This window comes from Diadema antillarum, unplaced genomic scaffold (assembly GCF_040938485.1).
Source record: "Diadema antillarum isolate AM-2024a unplaced genomic scaffold, OU_Dant_1.0 scf00000176, whole genome shotgun sequence".
In the NCBI taxonomy this organism is placed as follows: Eukaryota; Metazoa; Echinodermata; class Echinoidea; order Diadematoida; family Diadematidae; genus Diadema; species Diadema antillarum.
The window spans coordinates 958,437-982,583 of record NW_027271065.1 but is presented as its reverse complement, the minus strand read 5'-3'; the positions used below and the strand labels follow the sequence as shown (position 1 = coordinate 982,583).

At 38.6% G+C, this 24,147-nt stretch overlaps 1 protein-coding gene across 1 annotated transcript in view; it reads right to left on the bottom strand.

Annotated features, from left to right (window-relative positions):
- Positions 1–8,117: 8,117 nt before the first annotated feature.
- The window catches only part of LOC139722902 (uncharacterized), a 141,387-nt gene continuing 125,357 nt past the window's right edge, over positions 8,118–24,147 (bottom strand). The window contains exons 5-10 of the mRNA XM_071634183.1: positions 16,790–16,966; positions 15,390–15,557; positions 13,060–13,233; positions 9,103–9,303; positions 8,285–8,665; positions 8,118–8,209 (exon numbers count right to left, since the gene is read on the bottom strand). Of these exons, the coding sequence (XP_071490284.1) occupies positions 8,118–8,209; positions 8,285–8,665; positions 9,103–9,303; positions 13,060–13,233; positions 15,390–15,557; positions 16,790–16,966 (1,193 nt within the window). The remainder of the gene's footprint in view (positions 8,210–8,284; positions 8,666–9,102; positions 9,304–13,059; positions 13,234–15,389; positions 15,558–16,789; positions 16,967–24,147) is intronic.

Sequence of the window (24,147 nt, the reverse complement as noted above, 5' to 3'; positions counted from 1 at the left end):
TATTTCTACACTGCTATGGCTCAAACTTTTCACATGTTCTACATTAAGTCTTCATATTTATCCTGATGTGTAAGGTCATCATTCTCCCCAATGATAACATAATTTTGTATACGTTAACTGTGTTCAATTGTACATTGTAAGACGCCTTGTGGTAAACTCTTAGTAGGTAGGCCTAATCATTTTGAAGGGCCCCCGAGTCCCAAATGAGAAATATGTACTGTACTATCATGTCCATTATGTTGGTATCATAAGTTTGTATTGTGAGTGAAAAAAATGTGACAGTCATGCCCACTTTGTCTTTCGTAAATACGCAGTGAATGTAAGTATTGCAGTTTTCATCTGTCTCTTTCGAGCTGAAGCTTTTTTTTAAACAACTATCATTTCAACAGCTGAGCAAATCACCTGTCAGTTCCATGCACTAATAGGTTGCTATTCTTTCCTTATTGTAAGTGGCAAACATCAAATGTCTCGTAAGATAAAATAACATTTATGTTCGGTTCTGATGTGTAGGCTACTGATAGAAGCAGCATGTGGTTGTTTTCATGCCGGGATGTTCCAAGTTCAAGCTCTGAAGTAGCTTTTTCCTTGCCCTATCTGTACAAGCGATGCATCAGACCTTGTCTTCCACAGTTGTCGAGTTGTAATCCAACCTTTGTGGCTTTTGCTGATTTTGTCTTTTCAAGAAAATGTCTCCTGGCTCTCCTAAATTGTGTAGTGACTTATTAAATAATGCTGGACATTATCTATCCATGTTGAACGTTTTTGAAAGCAATATTTAAAACCTAGAGTGTTAATCATGTGATGATTTTTTTTGGGTTCAAGAAGACACAAATTGTGAACAAAGTGAGATCTTGTAAAGTGTGGTTGACTGAGCAAAGTGTTGATTGGGTGAAAGTATTACTGGAGGTTTATGTCTTATTTTTTAAGGGTATTTCTGTTTGAATGCACTATCACACAAATGAAGAAACTAGTCACTGGCTAAAAATCCTTTGTGGTATCATGAGTTTGTGAATGTACTCTGGGATTTGGCACCTGTTTTGACCAGAGAGATTGCAGGTTTAGTGTATATGCATCATTATGTACACTAGCTGTTGCATGTTGACCATTGTCATTTGAGAGGTAGAAGGACCAATGTACAATTGAATTAAGGCCTTTGTGATACATGTACTCAGTGGACAAGACACACTCAGTATAATTATCTTGAGTGATGCTTTTAAATGTGAGCTGAACAAAAATTGTCTGCAGGAAATTCCCTAGGACTGTCATCCCTGCAAGTATTCGAGAAGTGCCCAGTTGTGGAAAAAATCACTGTTTTATCTATTATTTTGCCAAAATGTCTGTGGCCTAGGACAAAGAGACAAAATCGTTGTTCTCAGGAGGATAGTCATGTGTATGTGTGTGTGTGTGTGTGTGTGTTATAGGTGTGGATGAAAGTGATATTTTTTTTTAATACTCTGACCTCACAGAGACTTTCATTTTCAAGTTTCCATCTCTGAGCACCCAAAGACTCATTTTTAGACCTTATCGCTGTCTTGCAGGTACAAGCAACATGAGAAAAAATGAAGAAATGGCTGAATAAAAATACAAGGAAAAAAAAGAAAAGGAGAGAGAGTAAGAGAGCAGCAAAAAAAAAAAAAACCACACAAAAAAACACCTAGAATCAGCAATTTATAGGCTGCTGAATTTGGTTTGTCCCATGATTGGCGGCCAGTACAACTGTGAGGTTCCTAATTCTCTCAGTGACTAAAAGAAATTGTGTGAGAGTGCCTCACTGGTATAAACAACCACACCCAATCTTATTCATATTCACTCTGTGCTCCCAGCTTGTATGTGTGCTCTTTAGAAAAATAAAAAAAGAGAGAAAAAACAGCAACTACAACAATGTAACTTCTTTCACTGAGTGAAATGCATTTAATGTTTTTGTATGTTGTCATGGAAGTAATAAAAATAGTGTGGTATGCAATTGCAATACCATCCTGTTGCACAATACATTATATCATGTTCGCTGTTTTTGAAAGCTACTTTAAGAACTCATATCCTTTAAAGTGTGTGAGTGATGAAAGACGAGAAAGAAGGAGAGAAAGAAAGAGAAGTAGGTACACTGTTACACTTGTATTTATATAGTTTGGCTATCAATTAGGCCAAAATACAAACATTTCTGCGAACAAAGGAGGAGGATATTAAAATGGTAAGCAATGTATTTTTTTTTCTCTCTCTCTCTTTCCTATTTTAGATCCTTTCTGATATTAAGAAGCTTTACATGACATTTAATGCACAAACCCTGCTGCCTTCTTTATATCGACCTGTTTACATGCAAGTACTATCTCACTGCTCCCTGCAAAATACATGTAGTGCATTCGATATAGACAAGCAATGGACACATTTTGTCATGTCAGTATGAGTTTTATTGCAAAATGTTCTACAAAATCAATTTCAGTTATAGTACATGTACAACTCGACTACACATAGACATACACAGAGTGACTGTACCTTGAATTGATAGTTCTGTTTTCTCCACAAAATAATCTATATAATGAATACAAATGTACAGATAGAGAGCAAATTGCCCAATTTTCTCATGCTTGGCAAAATATAGCATATATATACATATATATTTTAATCCATGTGATATATTTGGGATGGCAAAGAAATAATCCAAAACAAACCAACACAGGTGCAAATTGAATTAAAAAAAAAAGAAAAAAAAAAAGAATAACTGGCATCACTTCAAATGACACAGATAAAAATGAAACAGCCATGGACAGTAGAGAGCAACAGAGGGCAGCATTGCTATCACTCTTACAAAACTGCATGAAACTTGCAGAGAAAAGAGACAAGCTGTCGCATGAATATCTTAATTTGTACTTTTCAAAGTGGCAGAAAAAAGATCATGAATATATTTTTGTCAGTTTGTCATTCACCAGCGGAGGGCTGAAAAAAAATTATAATTAAAAACTATTTGTCATCCCAAGGTAAAAAAACGACAACCAGAAGCAAAATTTGGATACCTATGAATTATGACAGTCATATTTTGTAACAAATGCAAATCACTTTGCTCTTGATTGACCAAGTAACAAAAAAATAATACACTGGAGTACAGGAGGGGAAGCTAGGACCTTGCTGTTGCAAAAGAATAGTCACAAGTTAACAGATAAAATGTGAAAAAATGAGCTTAACAAAACGAGCTTACATGTATCAAAACAATGGCTCTCATCTAAGAGTACTGAAGTAATGATGTGTCACAATCTTTTGGTATAATTTTAAAGTGCTGGTTCCAAGCTAGATATCCTTGTACATGGTTTTGGGCAGTGGGTTGGAAGCGGGTTTGAGCATTGGTTAGCAACTATGGTTTTCACAGATTTTTGGGCCATGTGAGATTCTTTAGAACCAGTTTCCATGGCAATGAATGACTATGACATCACAATTTGGCACTCTATTCATCTCGGATGAATGTCATCATATTTAAATCCTTGAATACTAAATCTGACATTTAGCAGCCCATTCTCAAGTTTCCTGTGCTCTTTTCTTTTCTTTTTGCTCATGTTGCAAGGATTTTGCATTGATAAGTACCGGTATATCTAAGGGGAGGGAGTTACAATTGATACATTTTGATTTGTTTTCTTTTTTTTTAGGCAAAAAGAATGATTTTGTGATGTATTGTTCTGTATAAACCCATGGAATGTTTGTGGGCCGAGATATCACTACTGCCTTGTCTGAATTCTCATATGTATCTAAGACCAACACCACTGCTCTGCAAAAACATGGTAAACTTTAAGGTTCCCAAACTTTTGGGCCAATCCGAGTCCGACTTCAACGAAATTTTCTGTTTGTGTGAGTGGAGGAACTTAGAGCAGCTAGGAACCAGCAAACATCCTTTTTATTCTAGATTCACATAGAACAACATGAACAAATTTTTTTTTTTAAAGGAACGCAAATAGTTATTTACATCACAACATCAGGTACATAAAGAGACAATATTATCCTTGCAGTTATCCTAGAAATTCTCTCTGTCTTCTTAGGCAAGTTGATATCCACAATTTTTGAAAGCAAGACTCAAATTCTTTCATTCCAATTTGCTGCGGGCTTGTGTCTCACAACACTCTACCTTGACTTTCTTTCCCTCTCGATTTTATCTATGAAATAATGTATCTTGATGTGACAAAAAAAAATTGTCACAAAGAAAAACTGAATGAACACAAATATCTCAGCAGCACACACACGTACCACATACATAGTCCTTTTTCTACCGATATACACATTCACCCTGTTGTTTGTAACACACTGAAGGCACCTAGTGTACTTCATCTTCTATGTCTAGCTTCTGACTTCTCCTTCCCACATCCTCGAGAACTGTGCAATTTTTTCCCCATATAAACTTTCAAATGAAAGAAATAACTCCAATGCATTTTAGTAATCATTATCACCCCAGCCAAGTGGGCAGAAACTACAGTGAAACAGATATCAAAATTGAATTGAAATTGACTGTTCTGTAAAGCAAAATTTTGTGGCTACATTGCTGGTACTCCGGAAATCAGATCAGGTTTCACTGCACATGTTACCATACCAGCCACAGCAACAAACATATGTGACCCTGCACTACAAAACAAACAAAAAGTCGCCAGACATGAATTTTTAGTTAAGACCATATTATGAAAGAACAGACTTTAAGCTTTAAAATGATGTATGACTCGAATCAAATGGACTCTCCTAACCTATCTAAATATTGGAAAGAAAGCACAAACTCAGGAAAAGTGTGAACTGAGAAAAGAGGCTCTGAAGTACAGTGTCTATTCAAGCGCTTAATCTTTACCAAACCTTGCTGGCTGTGCGATGAATGGGACAAAAAAGAGGAAGTAAACCACCTGAGTAGCAACAATGAAGGGATTATCAGATTAAATTGAAATTAAGCATGCCTCATGAACACATTCTGTCCATAATTAATGCCAACTTTCAAAGCAGTAGCACTATCCTTTCAAAAGTTATTAGAGTTGAAAGTGAAGAGTGTGTACAAGGTTTTTCAGAAATGAAAAAGGGACTCTAAAGACACACCTAATCACACTATTCTACCAAAAATGTTCGAGATAAACTGCTAAATAACACACTTTCCCGCCCGTTTTATGATCCCAAATTTTAGCATAATGTAAAAGAAGACTTGCTCTTTCAGAAAATATGAAAAAAGTCAAGATCGGCTAGGTTGACCCATTTCACTTATTTTCAGTCCTCATGCAAAATCAGTGTGTACGACTTTTTGTTCGTTTTGTGGTGCACGGTCACATATAGGCTCATCTAATGCGTTCTGTGCAGTTCTTCATGGTAGAATCTATTGCAGGAGCCGTAGAACATGTGTGTGTGTGTGTGTGTGTGTGTGTGGGGGGGGGTGATAGTTCTGCCTAGTTGGGTCAAGGGGCAGTGCTCCTCCCCCTCCCCCTTGGTACTCTCCAATAACCATTGAGCTTCTTGGTCCTTGTATTACATTGTGTATATGATAGATACTGCCATGTTCTGCAATTATCTGTACCTCCTACAACTGTGGGTAATCTATGATAAACACTCAATACAAGTCATCTACTGATGACGTATTCACCCATGCAGGTACAGCCTGAAAATACTGGACAAAAATTGATCAAGCAATTTGCTGTCTCACACACTTTGCTATAGAACTCAGCATTCAAAGAAAAAAAAATCCATATTGTAAGTTTTTGTACTATGATTACTGCATATGAGTAGAAATACACAGCAACAGACATCTTGAAAAATGCAGTTATGAACGACTACAGGATCCATTATGTAGTCCGTAGCTATATACTAATTAGCAGATATTTCAGGTCCGATATACATGGTATCAACCAACTGTATTTCACGTTTGATCATGATCAATAGTTTGGAAGCAGTGCAGGCAAAAAATATTGACTAGATCGATGTCTAAGAGCTACTGGACGGGCCTACCACACACACGTATGCAATACTTCTTTTTGTTGTCGTTACTCATGCCAATAAAGTTTATATAACAATATGTTTACATACACATAATTTCCTACCTGCTATAATGCTTTGTAAGAAATATATATATATATATATATATATATATATATATATATATATATATATATATATATATATATATATATTTCATTTGTATAGGGAGACAAATTGAAGAAAATTCACACTTCAACCTTCAGTCATCTGCCTTATATTCTCTTGCTTTCAATATTTTTTTCCCCCTTTCAGCTTCATCATGCTGGAATTATGTTTACAAAGGGGGCAGTGTGTCTTAGTGGTAGAGGCACGTTAAGTATGAAACAGTATGCATAATTCCCTGCTCTTTCGAGCTGGTGCTTTGATTACAGCGTCCATGTCAATGGGATTGTGCAATGCCATCATACAGAATACAGGCTAACATGAACTACACACAGACCAAGCAGACAGTAAAATGATTTGTTTTCCAACAAACGCCATGTGCAGCGTCACCAATGCTACTAAAATTATGCATCACAAAATGGAAACATACAGGTTATTTTGTTGTGTTTTTTTTGCCTAAAAGCAAAGCTTGTTCTATTTCCACTGATTCTTCCTTGTTCAAATCAAATGATAAAAGTGAGAAAAGAATGTGGACTGAATTTGTGGAGTAATGTAGGAAATGGGAATCTCAGTGAAAATGTCTGAATTCTTAACAAGAAAATATATGAATTTGATAAAACAGTATATTAGCCAGCACTATTTGTGTGTTCTTTGCAATATGTTGGTGTCCCATAAACTTCAGTGTCCATACTTGCATTCCACACTTATTTTCTTTTTAATGTCTCATGAGAGTAATGAGGTGACGTTTTATAGGAAAGGAAAAGAGATTCAAAACACATGTGACCACCCACCTCGAAACCCCCAAAAGTCACAGTTTAAGATTCTTCGTAATGGATCAAAATATGCCATTTGGGTTGACCAACTCAGATTTTGTTCACGTTGAGGATGAGTATACTCGGGCAGGTGTCTATGGGAAATGCATGTTGTAGCAAAATCAGCCCACCCTCAACTAGTTAAGCTTGTCTTACCCAAGAGAGTAATATTTTCTCCACCTACTATCCAAATTTGGTAGGTTAAAACAAAACTGAAATTTTCTAGACCATATTTTTTGGACTGGTGCTGCTTTCACTGGGAAATATAATATTTTTCCATTGAAATCTTTGCAAAGCACGCCTGAGTGACCCTATTTTCAAATTACCCTTTTCTCATTATTGTTTGAAATTGCACATCCAAACTCTCCCTTATTTAAATCACTTTTTGAAATAGATAAGAATGGTCCAATTTTAATAAGGTATAGGCCTATATCATTTCAAATCTTACTCATTTAAACTATGTGGAAAAGTGATCATTCATTTTGGCCTACTTTCTGTGATGGGCTTTGAGCCAGACAGTCACATATTGCAACTAGCAAGCCAACTGTCTCTATTGATGGAAAAAAGAAACAAAAGAGAGACACACTGATAAACCTTCTCTCCCGCCCTAATATATTTTTCTTTAAACTGAAACTTTGATTTTATCAGAAAGAATGCCCAAGGAGTCTTCAATTATCTGCATTGGTGACAGACAGTATATGACTTTGAGTTCATGATTTTTATCGCAATTGCTGCACCAATCAAACACACAAGCATGGAAGGGACCATATACCTTTCAGATTCAGGCCATATATGTAATATATTTTATATATAATGATATAGAGATGAAACAACATATTTACTAGTATGATCAGGGAATCCATATGCATACATAAATATACTTGTAGTGGAAATACAATCCTCTTTCCAGCCAACAGTTCCACTGTTCTTGACTTGAAAGTATTGCCAGTTGACTGCACATGGAATCAACTGAATATCAATACACATTACTGGCTTAACATGTTCTAGGAAGACAAGGCTCCAGTAATTATAGTTACCTCCATATATCAAATCTATAGTGCCAGTAAGATATGCTCATATGATCCTCCGTTGACTGAAAACAATATGTCAGAGAGGATAGATCAGATGACTAACCATTGTTCAAATGGTGAAACGTTGTTCATAGTGTGTCCTAATGGAGACGGGAAGTGCAATAAGGGCGGGGTGCATGGACCACCGGAGTCGATGTCATGTGGACTGTACCCTCCTCAGTTCAAACTCTTCCAAAGGGCTGTCTGTTTGAGATTGTGTTGATGTTCCCCTGATCACCAAGGCACCACCTGCACCCGCAACCCCACCCGGTGTCCCAACCCCGACCCCAACGGAGACGCCTACCCCTCCCCCGGCGACCCCACTGCCGTACATGCCCCGCGGGGAAACAGGCAGCTGGCCCACGGGGGTGTTGCTGCCAGTGGTATAGTTGCTGCCGGGACCCGTGGTGTAGTTGTAACTGCTGGCGCCGCTCATGGTGTCAAAGCGGTCGCTGCTTGGCGTGCGCTGCTGCTTCAGCGCCATGTTGCGGAGCGCCAGCTCGCTGCACTCCTTGCAGAAGCCCAGGATGGCGTCATAGGTTGGCGGTGGGCTCTCCGGTGTGCGCATCCGCCATCGTGAGCCGATGCTAAACTGGCTGGACTGGGACGGGGTGAGGAAGACATCGCCCTCTGGGCTGCTTGGGGAGGGATGCATACACTGATTGTAGCTGGGTGGGATGTAATCATTTGGTTCCACAGACTCCACTGCATTTTGAATGAGGCAAAATGATAAAGATTGATATATAGCTGCATGGATAGATATCATACATATAAATATAGATAGAAAAATGGATGAATATCAACATGTATACAATACTCTGAAATCTAATCGAACAAGCTATATAAAAACAGAAACAAAAAGCTTTACTATGAAACCTACACATTTGCAACAGAAACTACATGTAGATGCAATGCTTACTTTGGATCTCATACAAGTCAGTTAGTGTGGTACTCCTGTGTGGTACTGCTGTATGGTATTGTCCTGTGGTAGTCCTGTGGTTAACGTCCAAACAAACCACAGGAATATCATGTGGTATTTTGCCGGCCATTTTACTTTCTATTGTATTTTCTGTGGTAATGCTGGGAGGGATTACTACAGGGATATACCACAGGACATTTTTGTAAGGGTTTCTTGGGCTTACTCTGCAGCCCTGCTATATCAACGCCCTCCACGCTGTAGACGTCCCGGCTGAGGGTGCGGCTGTAGGGGCTCTCCGGGCCCTCCCGCTGCTGACGTAGGTACTGCAGGATGACGCAGATACATAGGGCCACGCCAAACATCACCAGCAGCACGGCAACCACAGCGGCACCCATGGCGATACCATACTCCGTCGGGGAAGACGCTGCATCGGAGATAATAAAAATGATGGAAGTGATGCAGGGAAGGTTGTTAGGATGGAGGATGGAGAAAGAGAAGAAATGAAGAAATTTATTGCAAAATGGGCTAATCACCATTTTCAAACATTTCAAAGTAAGTCCATCATCAGATAGAGCAAAATAAAACCTTTCCAGTAATACTTCACTTTTAACATAACAAGGAATATTCCAGAAGTTACGATTAAAATTATCCCATATTTTCTTACCATTTCCTTTGTTTTTTTAGCACCTTTAATCACAAATACCTCAACTTAGCAAGTATGGAGTTAGCTCATTTTGCAATAAAACTCTTCAAATGCACAAAAAAAGAACAAGATTGTATCATCAGTATCATTGTTATCATCACTGATAGTTGTTCATTGAAAAACATCGATTTGATTGCCCACCTTGTATTCAATAGATGATATCATTGGCTGAGAGCCAGAAGGGCACTATTGCAGTTTTGGGGGGTATTAATTTATTGGTATCACATGTTAAAGGGCAATCTCCTCTACATTACGGTGTCAATTTTACATTATTTTTTATCTTAAGTAAAATGTTGAAAAGTGAAACCACACGGTCCCTTGCTTACCTGATATTTCGAATGACTCTTACAAATCTACCCACTTTTGATTGAATACATTTTGTATATCATGGAAACTGATTGATTCCTTGTATTTACCCTCAAATCTCAGAACAAAATAGAGCCCTTCTTGGGCAGAATGCAAGATATTGTGTTCTTACATCTTAACCCGTTGAGGACGGACTGATTTTGCTACAACACGCATTTCCCATAGACACCTGCCCGAGTATACTCGAGACTCATCCTCAACGGGTTAATGGATGCAACGTGGCATGATTGATGAATGGAGCATATACATGTATATAAGCTGATTGAGTTGTGGCAAGCTTTATTGAAATAGGTGGTACACTATAGTAGATGGTATATATACTGATAAGATATAAGAGGCACTGAGTTTCTTTTTTTTTTCCACAAAAGAACAATAAGAGCAGTAAAGCATGCTCTGCTTTTATTTTTGTAATCCCTCCAGTATATCCATCCCCTCTAACTCTCCCTCCCTCTCAGTCTCTCTTTCTCTCTCTCTCCCTCTCTTTCCCTCCCTGCCCTTTCTCTTGTTTTTACTGTTATGGACAGCTCATATGGCATCCCTCTGGTTTACGCTTAAGGACATTTTTGAAGAAAAGCATATCAAAATCAGGGGCGGATACAGGAATTCCGTAAAGAGGAGGCGCGTTTACAGAATTAAGGGGGGGGGGGGGCGCATGCACCTCTCCCCCAATTTTTTCTTTTTATATCTTTTGTTTCAACAAAAAATAAAGGGGGGGGGGGGGGCGTGCGCCCGGTGCGGTCCTCCCTGGATCTGCCACTGAAAATTTATCCTGCTGAAACTCAGGCAACATCAAAAAAATAAAAAATGTGTGTGTGTGTGTGGGGGGGGGGGGGGAGGGAGGACTGGGGCAGGTGTGGGAGGTGAAATGATGGTAAGGGGTGGTGTGTTTAGGATTATGGATCGTCTTAATTTCCTCTGATCGATTAGCTCTTCAAAGAAGAGCTTCTTCCTGATGCTATATAATCATCACTTACTCTTTTAAAAGTCATGTTCAACAGCATGCAAGTTTATGAGGGGAAGTCATGCTTTGCGATGAAAACATGACCTCTCCACAATCTACACGGCAGGAAAGTATCCCACAAAGTGGAAAACTTTAGCAGTAATGAAACTTAATTAGTCTTGCCTGACAGGGAGACAAGTTATACATCACTCTTTGCTCTTTTCAAGAGTCTCTTTATGTCTTCATCTACCATGGTCAAATCCTGGTAAATTGTAATTGAAGTTTAAATGGTTGTCATATTGTCATATTATGTTTGAATGATATTGGCTGTATACATGATTTACAGCACCGCATTGTATGAAAGTGGCAAACATTTGAAACAATGTCTCCATCAATACTCTTGAATTTTCTGCTTGTTACCAAGGTGATGCTGCTACTATCGATGGATACTACCAATATATCAGAGGCCCCCTTATGTAATGAAGGCACATCAGTAGCAATGAGATAACTCAAAAACAGCTAACCCAGCTAGGAAGGAATAGCAAACCCTAGAACAGTCTAAAGCACTCACCATATCCATTTCCTTTGGGAATAAAAGGTTTACATGGACCACTGAGAGTGGAGATATTTAAAAAAAATGCACGGGTAAAAAAAAGATAAAAAACAACTGTGGCATGGTTCCCTGAGGAAAGATAACTTTGAGATAGATACAAGAGAATCCTCCGCGTTAGGCCAGTTTACTGCTAAACTTCAACATGTATCGATTCTTTGAGGATGTCATCATAAACTACTCCACCGACCTGTACATACATAAAAGCCTCTCAATACTTGATCTAGTTTGAATATATTTGTTGTTGTTATGTCAGGAAAGCCTTAGGTGAACCTTGAGCATGCTATTCTGGTTATCTGGAAACGACCTTTGTTAGTGAGAAATACGCATGAAATTTTGATATGTTTATAAACCAGTCTATTGTTGAGACACTTGTATATTACATATTCACAATGTATTGTATACAATGTATGTCATTGCAATGCAGTTTAGCCTTCAGGCTACGATTTTGCAAGTTTATACCAAATAAACTATTCTAATAATAACAATAATATGATAATTGCAGGTAGGATGTAATAATGTATAAGCTGAAAAGAGTCAATGCAATTTACTAAAAATGATTCCCAGCTGCATGTTAGTGCCACAGGAGTCACATGGTGCTATCAGGTACATTGTTAGAGATCTGTATTTTGTAGATATTGTGATGCATTATTTCTGCCTAATACAATATTTACCTTCTAATATATACAATGTAATATAATGTATAATATACATCTTCTAAGGGCTACACCATTGTAAAACAACACAAAGTCCATAATGGTGTAGACTAGGGATTTGATGACAATTTCAAAAACCTGCAAAAAATGGCTTGGACAGGAATGTACATTTTGTATTTCAACTGATTAGCTTGTAATTTTTTCAGCCAATTCTAACCTCAATCCAAAGCTCTGTTGTCAAAATGTAGACATTTCTGAGGTCTGTTTTGATGGTAAATACTGAAAAAAGTGGTGTCCTACAATTCATGGCTCAGAAATGAAAAAACCTGTGAAAATGAGGTCCAGGTCGTATACACTTTGACCACTGAAAGCTTTGAGATTGGACAGACAGCTGTCAATATAAATTCCACCATAGTAAAAGGACCGAATTCACTGACTGCTTGAGATATACAGTATGTCCCCCCAAAAAAATTACAAATTGATTTTTGCTGTGATAACTTCCAATATGATTAAACTGTCTGAATGTTATTTCAGAGTCTTGAAATATAACATCTTAGCTTTATTTTGCAGAAAACCTCATTCAGTTTTGTTAAGTGGTCATAGAGAATTGTGGATCGTTGGAAAGCAGGTCATGGGTCTGATTTTTCCAACTTCCACTTGGATACTCTTGGAACTGCAGATCAGTATGTGAACACAATGGACAGAGCTTGGAGGGAAGGGATTCCTGACATGCTCTTCAAAGATCCTCATTTGTCTTTGACCACTAAAGCAAAAGGGATGGGGTTTTCTGTAAGATGTGGGTAATAAGTTATAGTTTCATACCCTGAAATTGTATTTGGATTGATTCACTATTTTTAAAGTTATTGTTACAAGGGTCCCGTTGGCAATTTTTTTTGGGGGGGAACATATAGTATAGCAGGATGCAGACTCACCATTGGGGATACTGTCGTTGTGGCTGCAGTCGTATCCGCGGAAGCCCGGCGCGCAAGAGCATACGAAACCGAACCCTGAGCTGGTGGGAGTGCACGTCCCGCCGTTCTTGCACGTACACCTTGCGATGACGGCGGCCAAGTGGTGCCCTGGATCAGTCATGTGACACATGATTTGGTTATCAGCATCATCACTTGATTCATTAAGATCTAATCATTACCAAGATGACGTAGTACGCTTTTGAGAAATGAAAAGAAGACCTCAACCCATCACCTCTGACATAAGCACTAGGTTAATGAGATATATTTTTAGCTTAATTAAGTAATTGCATAGAAATATACTTTACACTATGCCACCAAAACTTCGTGTTTTTTTTAAAGTGACACAAGATCAAAACAACGATCCATTGAAAATGACTGAGGAATTTACTGAAAGTAAACAACGTCAAAACAGTAAAATATGAAGAGCAACAATACTCCCTCGGATTTGATCAGCAATATCATCAAAATCATGCCAATTTATATCTCATGAAGATTGTGTCAATTGAAAAGGACTTAGCACTGGAGATTTACAATGAACAATGTGAAATATCTGTGAAATGGCTTTCTAGCAGGGACCATTACCATGAAACAGCAACTTTTATTGTCTCAAGTGCCCTAGATCTGAGAACACTGAGATCTGTGCTCTGAGTTAGTTTGCCGAGATTGGGGTGATATGCACCACCATTCATCATTTCACACACAATTGAAATGGTGAAGGATGCAATCATTACGTAGTGATTTTTACACTTTAAATGTAAAACATAATTCTGGGAAGGGCACAAAATCCATCCTCCACCATTTGAAATTTGCTTGCAATATAACAATAGGGCCTTACATGAAACATGTTTCGCTGACGTGATATGCCAGGATAATGGGTTGTTTTGGAGTATTCTGAAAACAAAAGTGTGAAATAGTTTTGATCAAATTTCACCATACATGTATTTATCCCTAAAATGAATAATGCATCTCACTCCCAGTTCAGTAGTTAGTAAGTAGAATATGTTAATTGATGATCGATTGTGCCCTACCAGTACTATATCTAAACAAATACACACAATTGACTCTCAAGCAGATGATTGCTGGATACTACTATGGCCAAAATTGTATTTTTGTATTTGATTATTTTGAAAAAAAAAATTATGTAGCAATCATGTTTGGATATGCTTGAAACTGCATTACTGTCCGTGTGCCTTTCTAGGTTAGTAATTTGTATTTTTTTTTTGTCACCACCAAGCTAAAATTGTGTTTATATCACAATGTTATTTCACATATTGTTTATATATACACATATGTCTCCATTTTAGAGAAAAATTGAGAGTTTCTGCAAGCACATGGAAAATATCTTTTTCCCTTGTATTAATCCCTCTGGATTGTCATAAATCTCTCGCTAAGTGCCCTGCCCTCCCCCTCAAAAAACAAACAAACAAACAAATGAACACACCACAAACAAACAACTCTGCCCCTCTGTTACCACCAGTAATGATGAAAATAATTCTAGCTCTTTCTTGATCCTACGCTTTAGAAATATTCCTCATGAAGGGAACTGTTAAAAGTTAGGCACGCCTGGCTAGGATGCAATGATGGAAAATTCTGCATTGTCCTTTTTTTTTTGGGGGGGGGGGGAGGGAAGGAGGGTCTAATTCCCTTCAGGCAGTTAACCAAGTCTGATCTGATACTTAAGATATGAGGTTATGTGTGTCTGTGCAGGATGCAATTTCAAATTCTTTCTTTTTCTCTCTGCCCCCTGGCTAAAAAATGTGCTAATGCCACAAATCATATACAAGTAGATGACACCCACGTGAGGAATCTAGGCTAAGATCATGATATGCCTTCTTCCAGCTATCCAGATGCTCAGATTTAAGGCACAGATGGAGGACTGAATGGAATTATACATATGAAATGAGATCTAGGGGAAAATTCTGGGAAAGGGGATATGAGAGTTACAGGGTGGGAAGGGTAACAGATCTTGATCAGATCATGTATGTGCTTTTTAAATGATCAAATAAAAAAAGTCAGTTCTTACAGTATATGGCCTGGTCTAACATGCTACCCCTTGAGATTCTCAAATGAGCTACCACTGCCAGTGTCACAAGAAACTCATCTACTTCTCAAGAAGTATCTAAATACAGCAAGTCTCAGCTGCCCTACTTCTGGATCTGGAAGAGACTATATATGAAGAAATAAAACAGATATAAAGGAAATTGATTGGGGGATATAAAGAGAAGTAATTTGTAAAAAAAAAGAAGAAGAAAAATGGTTCTCACTTTTTGCTACACCCATGAGCTCACAGCGGTCCCCGGAGAACTCTTCAGTGCAGAGACACTTGGTGGCGACCCTGGAGGACAAAGTCTGGTCGTCGTGGGAACTGACATTCTCATCTTTCAAGCAGGTACCGCCGTTCTCGCAGTGGCAGTCCGAGAGATCGATAGGCTCTGGGAGAGAGAGAGAAGGAAAAGAACAGATAGAGACATGGCATCAGATATCTAGTCAGGATGAAGAAGGGGGGGGGGGGGGGGTTGGGTGAAGTTTGGTAGGAGACAATATATGCCATCTACCCCTCCTGTGTGGGCTATGGTGCAAAATTTGACAGAATTTGATAGGTGCCAGCAGACAAGTACGAGGCAATAAAAAGCTTCTGCAAGGTGTCTCAGTTTAAGGGGGGAGGAATAAATATATTTGCTTACTTTTCTTTTTGAGAACTTGGACCAATGATAAATAGCATCTGACAAATGAAAATGTCTCCTATTATTACCAAACACCTCTTCTCTAAAGATGGATGTCTGTGGAGGCAAACCTCTGACAAGAACGACCTCCAAGGAGCAATTATCCATCAAAACAAGCTGTGAGAACACCCAATCATATGCAATATTAATATGAGTTATGATTGCCTCTTTATAGAATTGAGGCTTATGTTACCCAACTACCGCCTACCCTTTTGCTATCACGTAATCAATCAAGAGGCATGGTAAACAGAAGTCGATTCTTGGTGCATCCATATTTTTCTTTTGTCTAAAACATCACTTCTTTTACTTTTCAAAACACAAAGCCTGACACTATTTATAACATTATTGAAGGTATCATTTCTTTGTGAAAATGCTTACGCTGTTGCTTGGAATACAGTGGTCATTAATGGAATGAAAACTTTGTTGCCTATGCTGTAATTACATCTTATATTGTGTAAAAAGATCAGGCTTTATTGTACATGATCTTTCTTATCATTCTGCAACTCTTTCTTTGATCCCCACTCAGTCTTTCTTTCATTCAAATAGAAACTGTGAACACTGTGTAAAGAATATGGATCCACTCTCTTCAAACTCAGTCTTCTTTAAACTTCATTCAGTAAGTACATTCCATAGTACCAAAGTTGGCAGTGTCGGTTAGGGCTCGTTAACAAGCTGCAAAAATGCAACCCCTCCCCCATTACTAAATTAGTCAGAATGTTACCCAACTTAAAATCAATCAGTGATGCTTCTTTGGAGATATGGACTTTCTAAGCTTACAGTATATTGTACAATCATATGATGCAAGAATGGACTGCAGACAATCCTTTCAACACAGTTGAAAAGCTGGAGAAGGAGGTGGGAGGGGAGGGGAGGATAGGGGGGAGTAAAGGGTAAAGAAGGGTAAAGAAAGAGGAAAGGGATGGGGTTGTATTTCTAGAGACCTGTGCTCTGTCTTCTGCTCATCACCCGCCTCATCTTCCGGCTCGACTCCGGACATTGCTTATCACTCTCATCCTCCCCATCAGGGCAGTGCGGAAGCCCGTCACACAACCTCTGGCTCGGGATGCAAAGCTTGGGGTCGCAGCGGAAGGATCCAAAGGGACAGTGACCATGAGAATCTGAATAAGCAAAAATAAGTGAAACCACAAAAAAAAAGGGGGAAGTGAAATATCATGAATCCTGAAATATCCATGAAGTCTATATCCTATATACTCTAAACACATTCCATTTTTATTAGGGGATGTCTGTAGCAAAATGCTACAGATCAAGTTTACCAAGTACATTTGATGAGACAAAAAAAAAAAAAAAAAACCACACACAAGAAGACTTGTACAGCAGCTCTCAATTCAATGGCAGCGACAAATTGTTGACATATGGATGGCGCAAGGCGTATCATTTATAGCAAGTGTGAATCCATTATCAATACACGTTACACTTCAGATAAAAATGATGTAACTATGTGCTGCCTTCAAGGAATACCGTTTGTATATCAGCGCACCAAAACTTACAAAAGAAATGTGACCTGCCCATCCACATATCATTGAATACATGTGTGCCAAATTTCAAGTCAATTGCTTGAAAATTGAAAGGCCAACCTTTGCAACAGGTTGACGAACTGACTGGGCAACCACAAGCTGATTCTTATATACACACCCTTCAAACTTCACTTGAGAGTATAATGACAGGGTTAAAATTAAACAATAAAGGGCTCTGTCACTTAATGGAGGACTGAGATATCTTCATGTGCTAAAGCTCTTGATGCCCAACGCAATATATGCATCTACATGCATTGCCAATTTATATTCAAATATTCTGCAAATTGTTTTAATGGCATATATTCAACAATGTATTCCTTGTTACATATGATTGTTCTTATGTAATTTTTGTATTGTGGAAACTTTGAATAAACTTGAAACTTGAAACTTGAAACAAGCTACTGCTTCGGCATTGGGCTGATTCAGTCTAGCTGGAATGGTTGAGTCAGACAGCCTGCTCTGGTGATATAAAGTGATAAACGTAAACACAAAGATGCTTATGATACAATAAGGACTATTATATTTCTGTACATGATGAAATCACATCAGGGATCCTAACCTTTCCAAAACCCTTGTATGTTGATAGTTGGTTCTGGGCAAATCTCTGCTGTGGCTGGCAGATGAAAAAAACTTGCCAGTAGTTGTGGCAATCAGGGGGCATTTCAAAAAGCATTTTGTCCGACAAATTTGTAGGAAAAATTTGCTCTCAGCCAATCAGATGCAAAGTTTTCAGTAACTTATAACAGCTTGTCGGAAAAAAATCTGACAAAAAGCTCCATGAAATGCCCCCAGGAAAAGCAGAGCACAGAAAGAGTAAAAAAGAAAAAGAAAAAAATCTCCACTTGACACACGAGGAAATGGCTAGGATTGAGGTGTTTTAACACTAATGATCTCTAGCTCACTGAATCAGGTAGTTTGCCAGGCACGGTTCACTTTCCCTGGACACGCTGAGTGGCTTTCGCCCCGTCTTGGCTTACAAGTGATTAGGTGGTGTGGGTTGTTTGTCATGCTACTGTTTCAGATGGTTGCGGAAGTTGGGGGTGGGTTGAGGAGAGGGCATTTCTTTGCTGTGCAGTTTTCTGCATTGGTCACAGAGGGTGCTGAATGCATGCTTCTGATTTTCTTATTGATCTCTTTTGCTTCCTATCTCTCTCTCTCTCTCTCTCTCTTTAAACTGCTTCGGTTTGCTCTCTTGAGGGCTACAAAACTTATGCAATATTCATTGAACCTAAATCTTGAGGATAAATTTGTTTGTGCAGTGCAGAGGCCAGAACACGCAAGTCAACCTCATACACCTACCTACATTCACACACTCACACACTCACAAACACCTACAAGTAGATATATTACACTTTCTGTACACACTGTTCCTTGGATGCCTGATGCTATTACTCAATTGCATTAAAACATTTGACGCAGTGTCTTATTCCGTATGAGATTTTTAAAACCCAATTTCACTCACAGATGCCTTCCTATCTATGCAAGCAGAGAAATTATGATTAAAAAATGTGTATGATGACAAACAAAATCAGACAAAAGAAACCTGAATATGACACCAATGATTCAAAGAGAGATACATGTATGTAACTGACTTGACACCTTGCACATTCTCAGTAAACACATGAGCCACACACATTACAGAGGACCCTTCATATGTATGACTGCCTTGCTGTGTGTAAGCAGATATCCATTATGATATGCATGGAGATCTACAAGAATTATTACAGTTTCCTGTTTTTCCTTTTACGTAGAAGGATGTAGCCTTTTTTCTTTCCCTCCGGAAAAAAGCAAAAAGTACTGGCCTTATTTAAGAATGAAGAGCTTAACCCAGTTTGATGTAAGAAAAATTGGGCTAATGTCAGCAGATGACGAACTAGTTCTTATTTGGACAATCATTCCACTCTACCAGAGCTCCAAGAATTTATGAGACCATCTCTGTTCTCTCAGACATCTCTACAGGGCGCTTCCTCGTTAGCGAACACATCGAATCGGGGACATCTATCAGTCTAAGCTACAGCTCATGCTGCATGAGACCAACTCTGTAGACTCACTTCAAGACTGCTGGTTCTAATCTTTGTCGGTTAATTCATATTGTTTTGTCTGGTAACAATAAAAAGGGTTGTAACTAAGTTGTACCAGCAGCTCTGTGGACAACTGATGTACGTGTCATATGAATTATTAGATTCCCTTGGTCATTTGAATAATCAATAAAGTTCATATCTGTGTACATCACTTAAAAAAATATGAATTAATATATGTGACCGTGCATCACAAAATGAACAAAAAGTCGCACACGCTGATTTTGCGCGAGGACCGAAAGTAGGTGAAATGGGTCAACCTACCCGGTCATGACTTTTTCATATTTTCTGAAAGGGCAAGTCTTCTTTTACATTATGCTAAAATTTTGGGTCATAAAACGGGCGGGAAAGTGTGTTTTTTAGCAGTTTATCTTGAACACTTTTTGAAAGAATAATGTAATTAAGTGTGTCTTTAGAGTCCCTTTTTCATTTCTGAAAAACCTTGTACACACTCTTCACTTTCAACTCTAATAACTTTTGAAAGGATGGTGCTACTGCTTTGAAAGTTGGCAGTAATTATGGACAGAATGTGTTAGTGAGGTATGCTTAATTTCAATTTAATCTGATAATCCCTTCATTGTTGTTACCCGCGTGGATTACTTCCTGTTTTTTGTCCCATTCATTGCACAGCCAGCACGGTTTGGTAAAGATTAAACGCTTGAATAGACACTGTACTTCAGAGCCTCTTTTCTCAGTTCACACTTTTCCGAGTTTGTGCTTTCTTTCCAATATTTAGATAGCTTAGGAGAGTCCATTTGATTTGGGTTATACATCATTTTAAAGCTTAAAGTCTGCTCTTTCCGAATACGGTCCTAACTAAAAATTCATGTCTGGTGACTTTTTGTTTGTTTTGTGGTGCATGGTCACATATGGTGATGGTTACTATAAAACCCTTTTATACAACCATACATATTTTGTAGAAAATGATGTCAATCTATTACAAACTGATGACATTTGGCAATATTTGAGAAAACACACATGGAATATAGATAGACTCTGCCATCAATGGCCGCCCCCTACCCCTACCCCTATAAGAGAATAAAACATGGAAAGTTCTTAATCTAATAATTCCATAACTTAAATATTTGAAAAGATTAAATCAGTGCAGTTAAAACACAAAAGTTGCAAATTACTGAGATATATGTCAGGCTTCAAAAATTTTTCATCTCCATATATGTATGTCAATATTGGCTCATAAAGTCTACCTTCAAATTGTTATAGCACCACACGTTGATGCAGACTGGTGGAACACTTGCTTGAAAACATATTGTTATTCCCCCCGTAAAAAAAACAAAAACAAAACAAAACAAAACAAAACAAAACAAAACAAAACAAAACAAAACAAAACAAAACTAGAAATGTCGCTACAGCGACTGGTTATACTCCCGCCAAACAACATTTCATAAGCTTTGGTCAAAACAACATTTCATAAGCTTTGGTCAAAAAACTGAGGAAGTAGTTAAATCCGCAAGATCTTTCCTTGATCTTCTGCCATTAATATGCCGTTACCATGGCAATGTACTTTCGGGTACTGTCGAAAAATGCGTCTTGCATATCTACAACCAAAGGCACACATCTGTACCAAGTTTCATGGAAATTGGGCAAAAACTGAGGAAGTAGTTTGCAACACAAAATTTTCCATCATTTTGGCTCATAATATGTGAGCTGTTACCATGGCAACATACTTTTTGTCACTGTCAAGAAATGTGTCATGCTGACCTATATCCTAAGACAAACATTCAATATGAATTCCATGAGAATTGGAAGAACACTGATGAAGCAGTTTTGCCATGAAGCATTTTGCCCTATATTTTACCAATAACATGCCGTTACCATGGCAACGCACTTTTTGCCACTGCGGAAATATGTGTCTTGCACATTAACATATTCAGATGAACATCTGTACCTAATTTCATAAAAATTGATCAAAAACTGTGGGAGGAGTTCGTGACGCAAGATTTGTACCCATTTTTGCCCATAATATGCCGTTGCCATGGCAACATACTTTTGGGTACTGTCAAAAAATATGTCTTGCACATCTACAACCCAAGGCACACATCTGTGCCAAGTTTTATGGGAATCGGTTGAAAACTGAGGAAGTAGTTCGCGACGCAAGATTTGCAAACGAACCGACCGCCCGACCGCCCGACCGCCCGACCGCCCGACGATTCCTATATACCCCCTTCAAACTTCGTTTGGCGGGGGTATAACAAAAAACAGAAAACTAGGAGGCTGGAAACGAGGCTAGAAGCAGTCACAGAACATGGATCCTGTTGCACATGCTTGCTCTAATTCAAACTGTGGAAATCAATAGCACATTGTATGTAAGGAATGCTTGGGTGCAGCTGCGCATGTAGCTATAAACAAACATAAAAAGAGGATGTATATCAGCTGTAGATGTTAAATTACTGATATGCTAAAACCGAGCACACACTGGAATAAATTGATAGAAATGGAAGATGACCTATTCCTGGACACAAAGAAAAATGCTTTTGGTGTTGGGAGGAAAAAAACAACAACATTTTGCATGTTTTTTCTTTAAACAGGAATTTCATAGAGTAACAGTTAACTCATGCAATGAGTGTAAACGCCTGCAAATATCAAGAGTTGAAGGTATTGTGGAGCAATCACTCAAGAAAAGAAAGAAGACACGCATCAATATCCCTAGATATTTGGCTGCTTTGTGTTTCTGATGAATGAAGAAAACCATCACCCTTTCACCTTGCTGTACGTTGCCAAGTTATCCTAGAAGCACTTGGTGTATATTGCTTCCGCCAAACAGCAGGCTGAAAAATAGGTTACACAAATCCACATGGGCGTATAGAATGGCAGCGACGTGCAATAGAGACTAGGGGGATGGGGGTTACACAGACCCCTTTTCACAATCACGTTGACATGACAAAGAAAGCTTGGATTGGGGAAGTTAAATCCAATCAGCAAAAAATGTACAATGCACAATCTAACATACATTCCTCTGAGGCATTTTGATTTCCCACAGTCAAAACGTACTGATGTGGTTCCCATCAGGGAGGGGCTCACATTTCTGCAACTATTCATAAGCAGTGGCTGCTGATGAAACACAAATGCATGGAACCACACATGGTCATTATTGATGGGCTTGCTAGTTGTTATGATCTCTGTAGACTTCTGATTAAAAAAAAACAATGAAATGAAATGAAATTTAAAGGAAACTGCAGATATTTTTTAATATGTAGCAGTTTCAAAGTCACAGATGAATGGAAGTCACTCTCAGAAGCTCTGAACATAATTATGCTATTTATGTGCAAAGGAACTTGACTGAAGTTGCCAAGCTTTTTTTCTTTTCTTTAAACCAGTAATCCATCCAAAATTCACCTAGTTGTAAAGTTAGCAAGCTCATTTAGGTGCAATAGCATATGCCTCAGACAGAGAGGAAGGCAATTGCAATGATGACAAAATAATAGTAATAAAAATCTCATCATTTATGTATTGCTGAATATGAAAACAAATATGAAGAGAAAGTTTTCTAGCACCATGGTGACACAAGAAGGATTTGGAGGATTAGGTAATCTTCGTTAATTGACAATAAGTTTCCAGACATAATATGAGTCATTTGACAAACAAAGCACAATAAGGGTCTATGAACATGTGGTGATGGACCAGGCTGGGTGGGGCATGTGAAAGGAGATTACTTCCTTGTGTGTGTGTGTGTGTGTGTGTGTGTGTGTGTGTGTGTGTGTGTCTGTCTTTTCGCTGCAAGTGCTGTGGGTCATGGGGGGAGGGGGGGGGGGGGGTCAGGAGGGGTAGCAAACTATGTACCCCTTGAACACATATGAGTGGCAGAAGTGGTTGTGTCGCATGTTCCGTCGACACAAACACTCATTTTTTTCGAAACGATCCGACCAAATCACTCGGAGATGGGGACAGTACGCCGGAGCGATGATTGAAAAATGAGCATCGCCGTGGCGGGTTTTTGGTGACCCCTAATTTCTCTCCGCAAATACCCCATGCCAAAGGAAGAGTCAACAGCCGCTGGCAAATTCACACCTTTCATGTCTCCGTCTCCATCTTCTTCTCTTTTCTCCAGTACCACTCATCTTCCGAGGAAGCCACGACTACTTTCGACTGGCTAGTCTGCGCCAACTAGACCAACAAATTTGCCGACATGGACTGACAATTCAGTGCCTCTCTGATGTGCAGATTGACAAATACATGTAACTGTGCATCACAAAGCCCAATAACAAATTGCATGACCCAATTTTATGTGAGGACTCAAATTTGGCAAATTGTGTCAGCCTAACGGACTTTCAGGTTTTTTACTTTTTCCCAGAGAGGAATTCTTCAGCTATGATTCCAAAGTTTGGATCATAAAACTTAGCAGCAACTTATGAGTGAACGCTTAGATTTAAATGCCTTGAATATGTACAAGTGGATGGAATACAGGTTTTTCCAAGATCCTCTGAGGTAAAATGGCCATGAATTTATATACTGGTATATCATTACACTAGCCTATTGATGACCATCTCCCCCCCCCCCCCAAAAAAAAAAAAAAAAAAAAACAAACAAACAAACAAACAAAAAAAACTACTGTTATTAGTAGCTGCTTGGACACCTGTAACACACTACTAAGGTTCTTTAACTCTTTATGTGCCATGTTCGCGCACCCGACTCAGTTGATGGCATGCCAACTTCGCATATTCTGCTCAA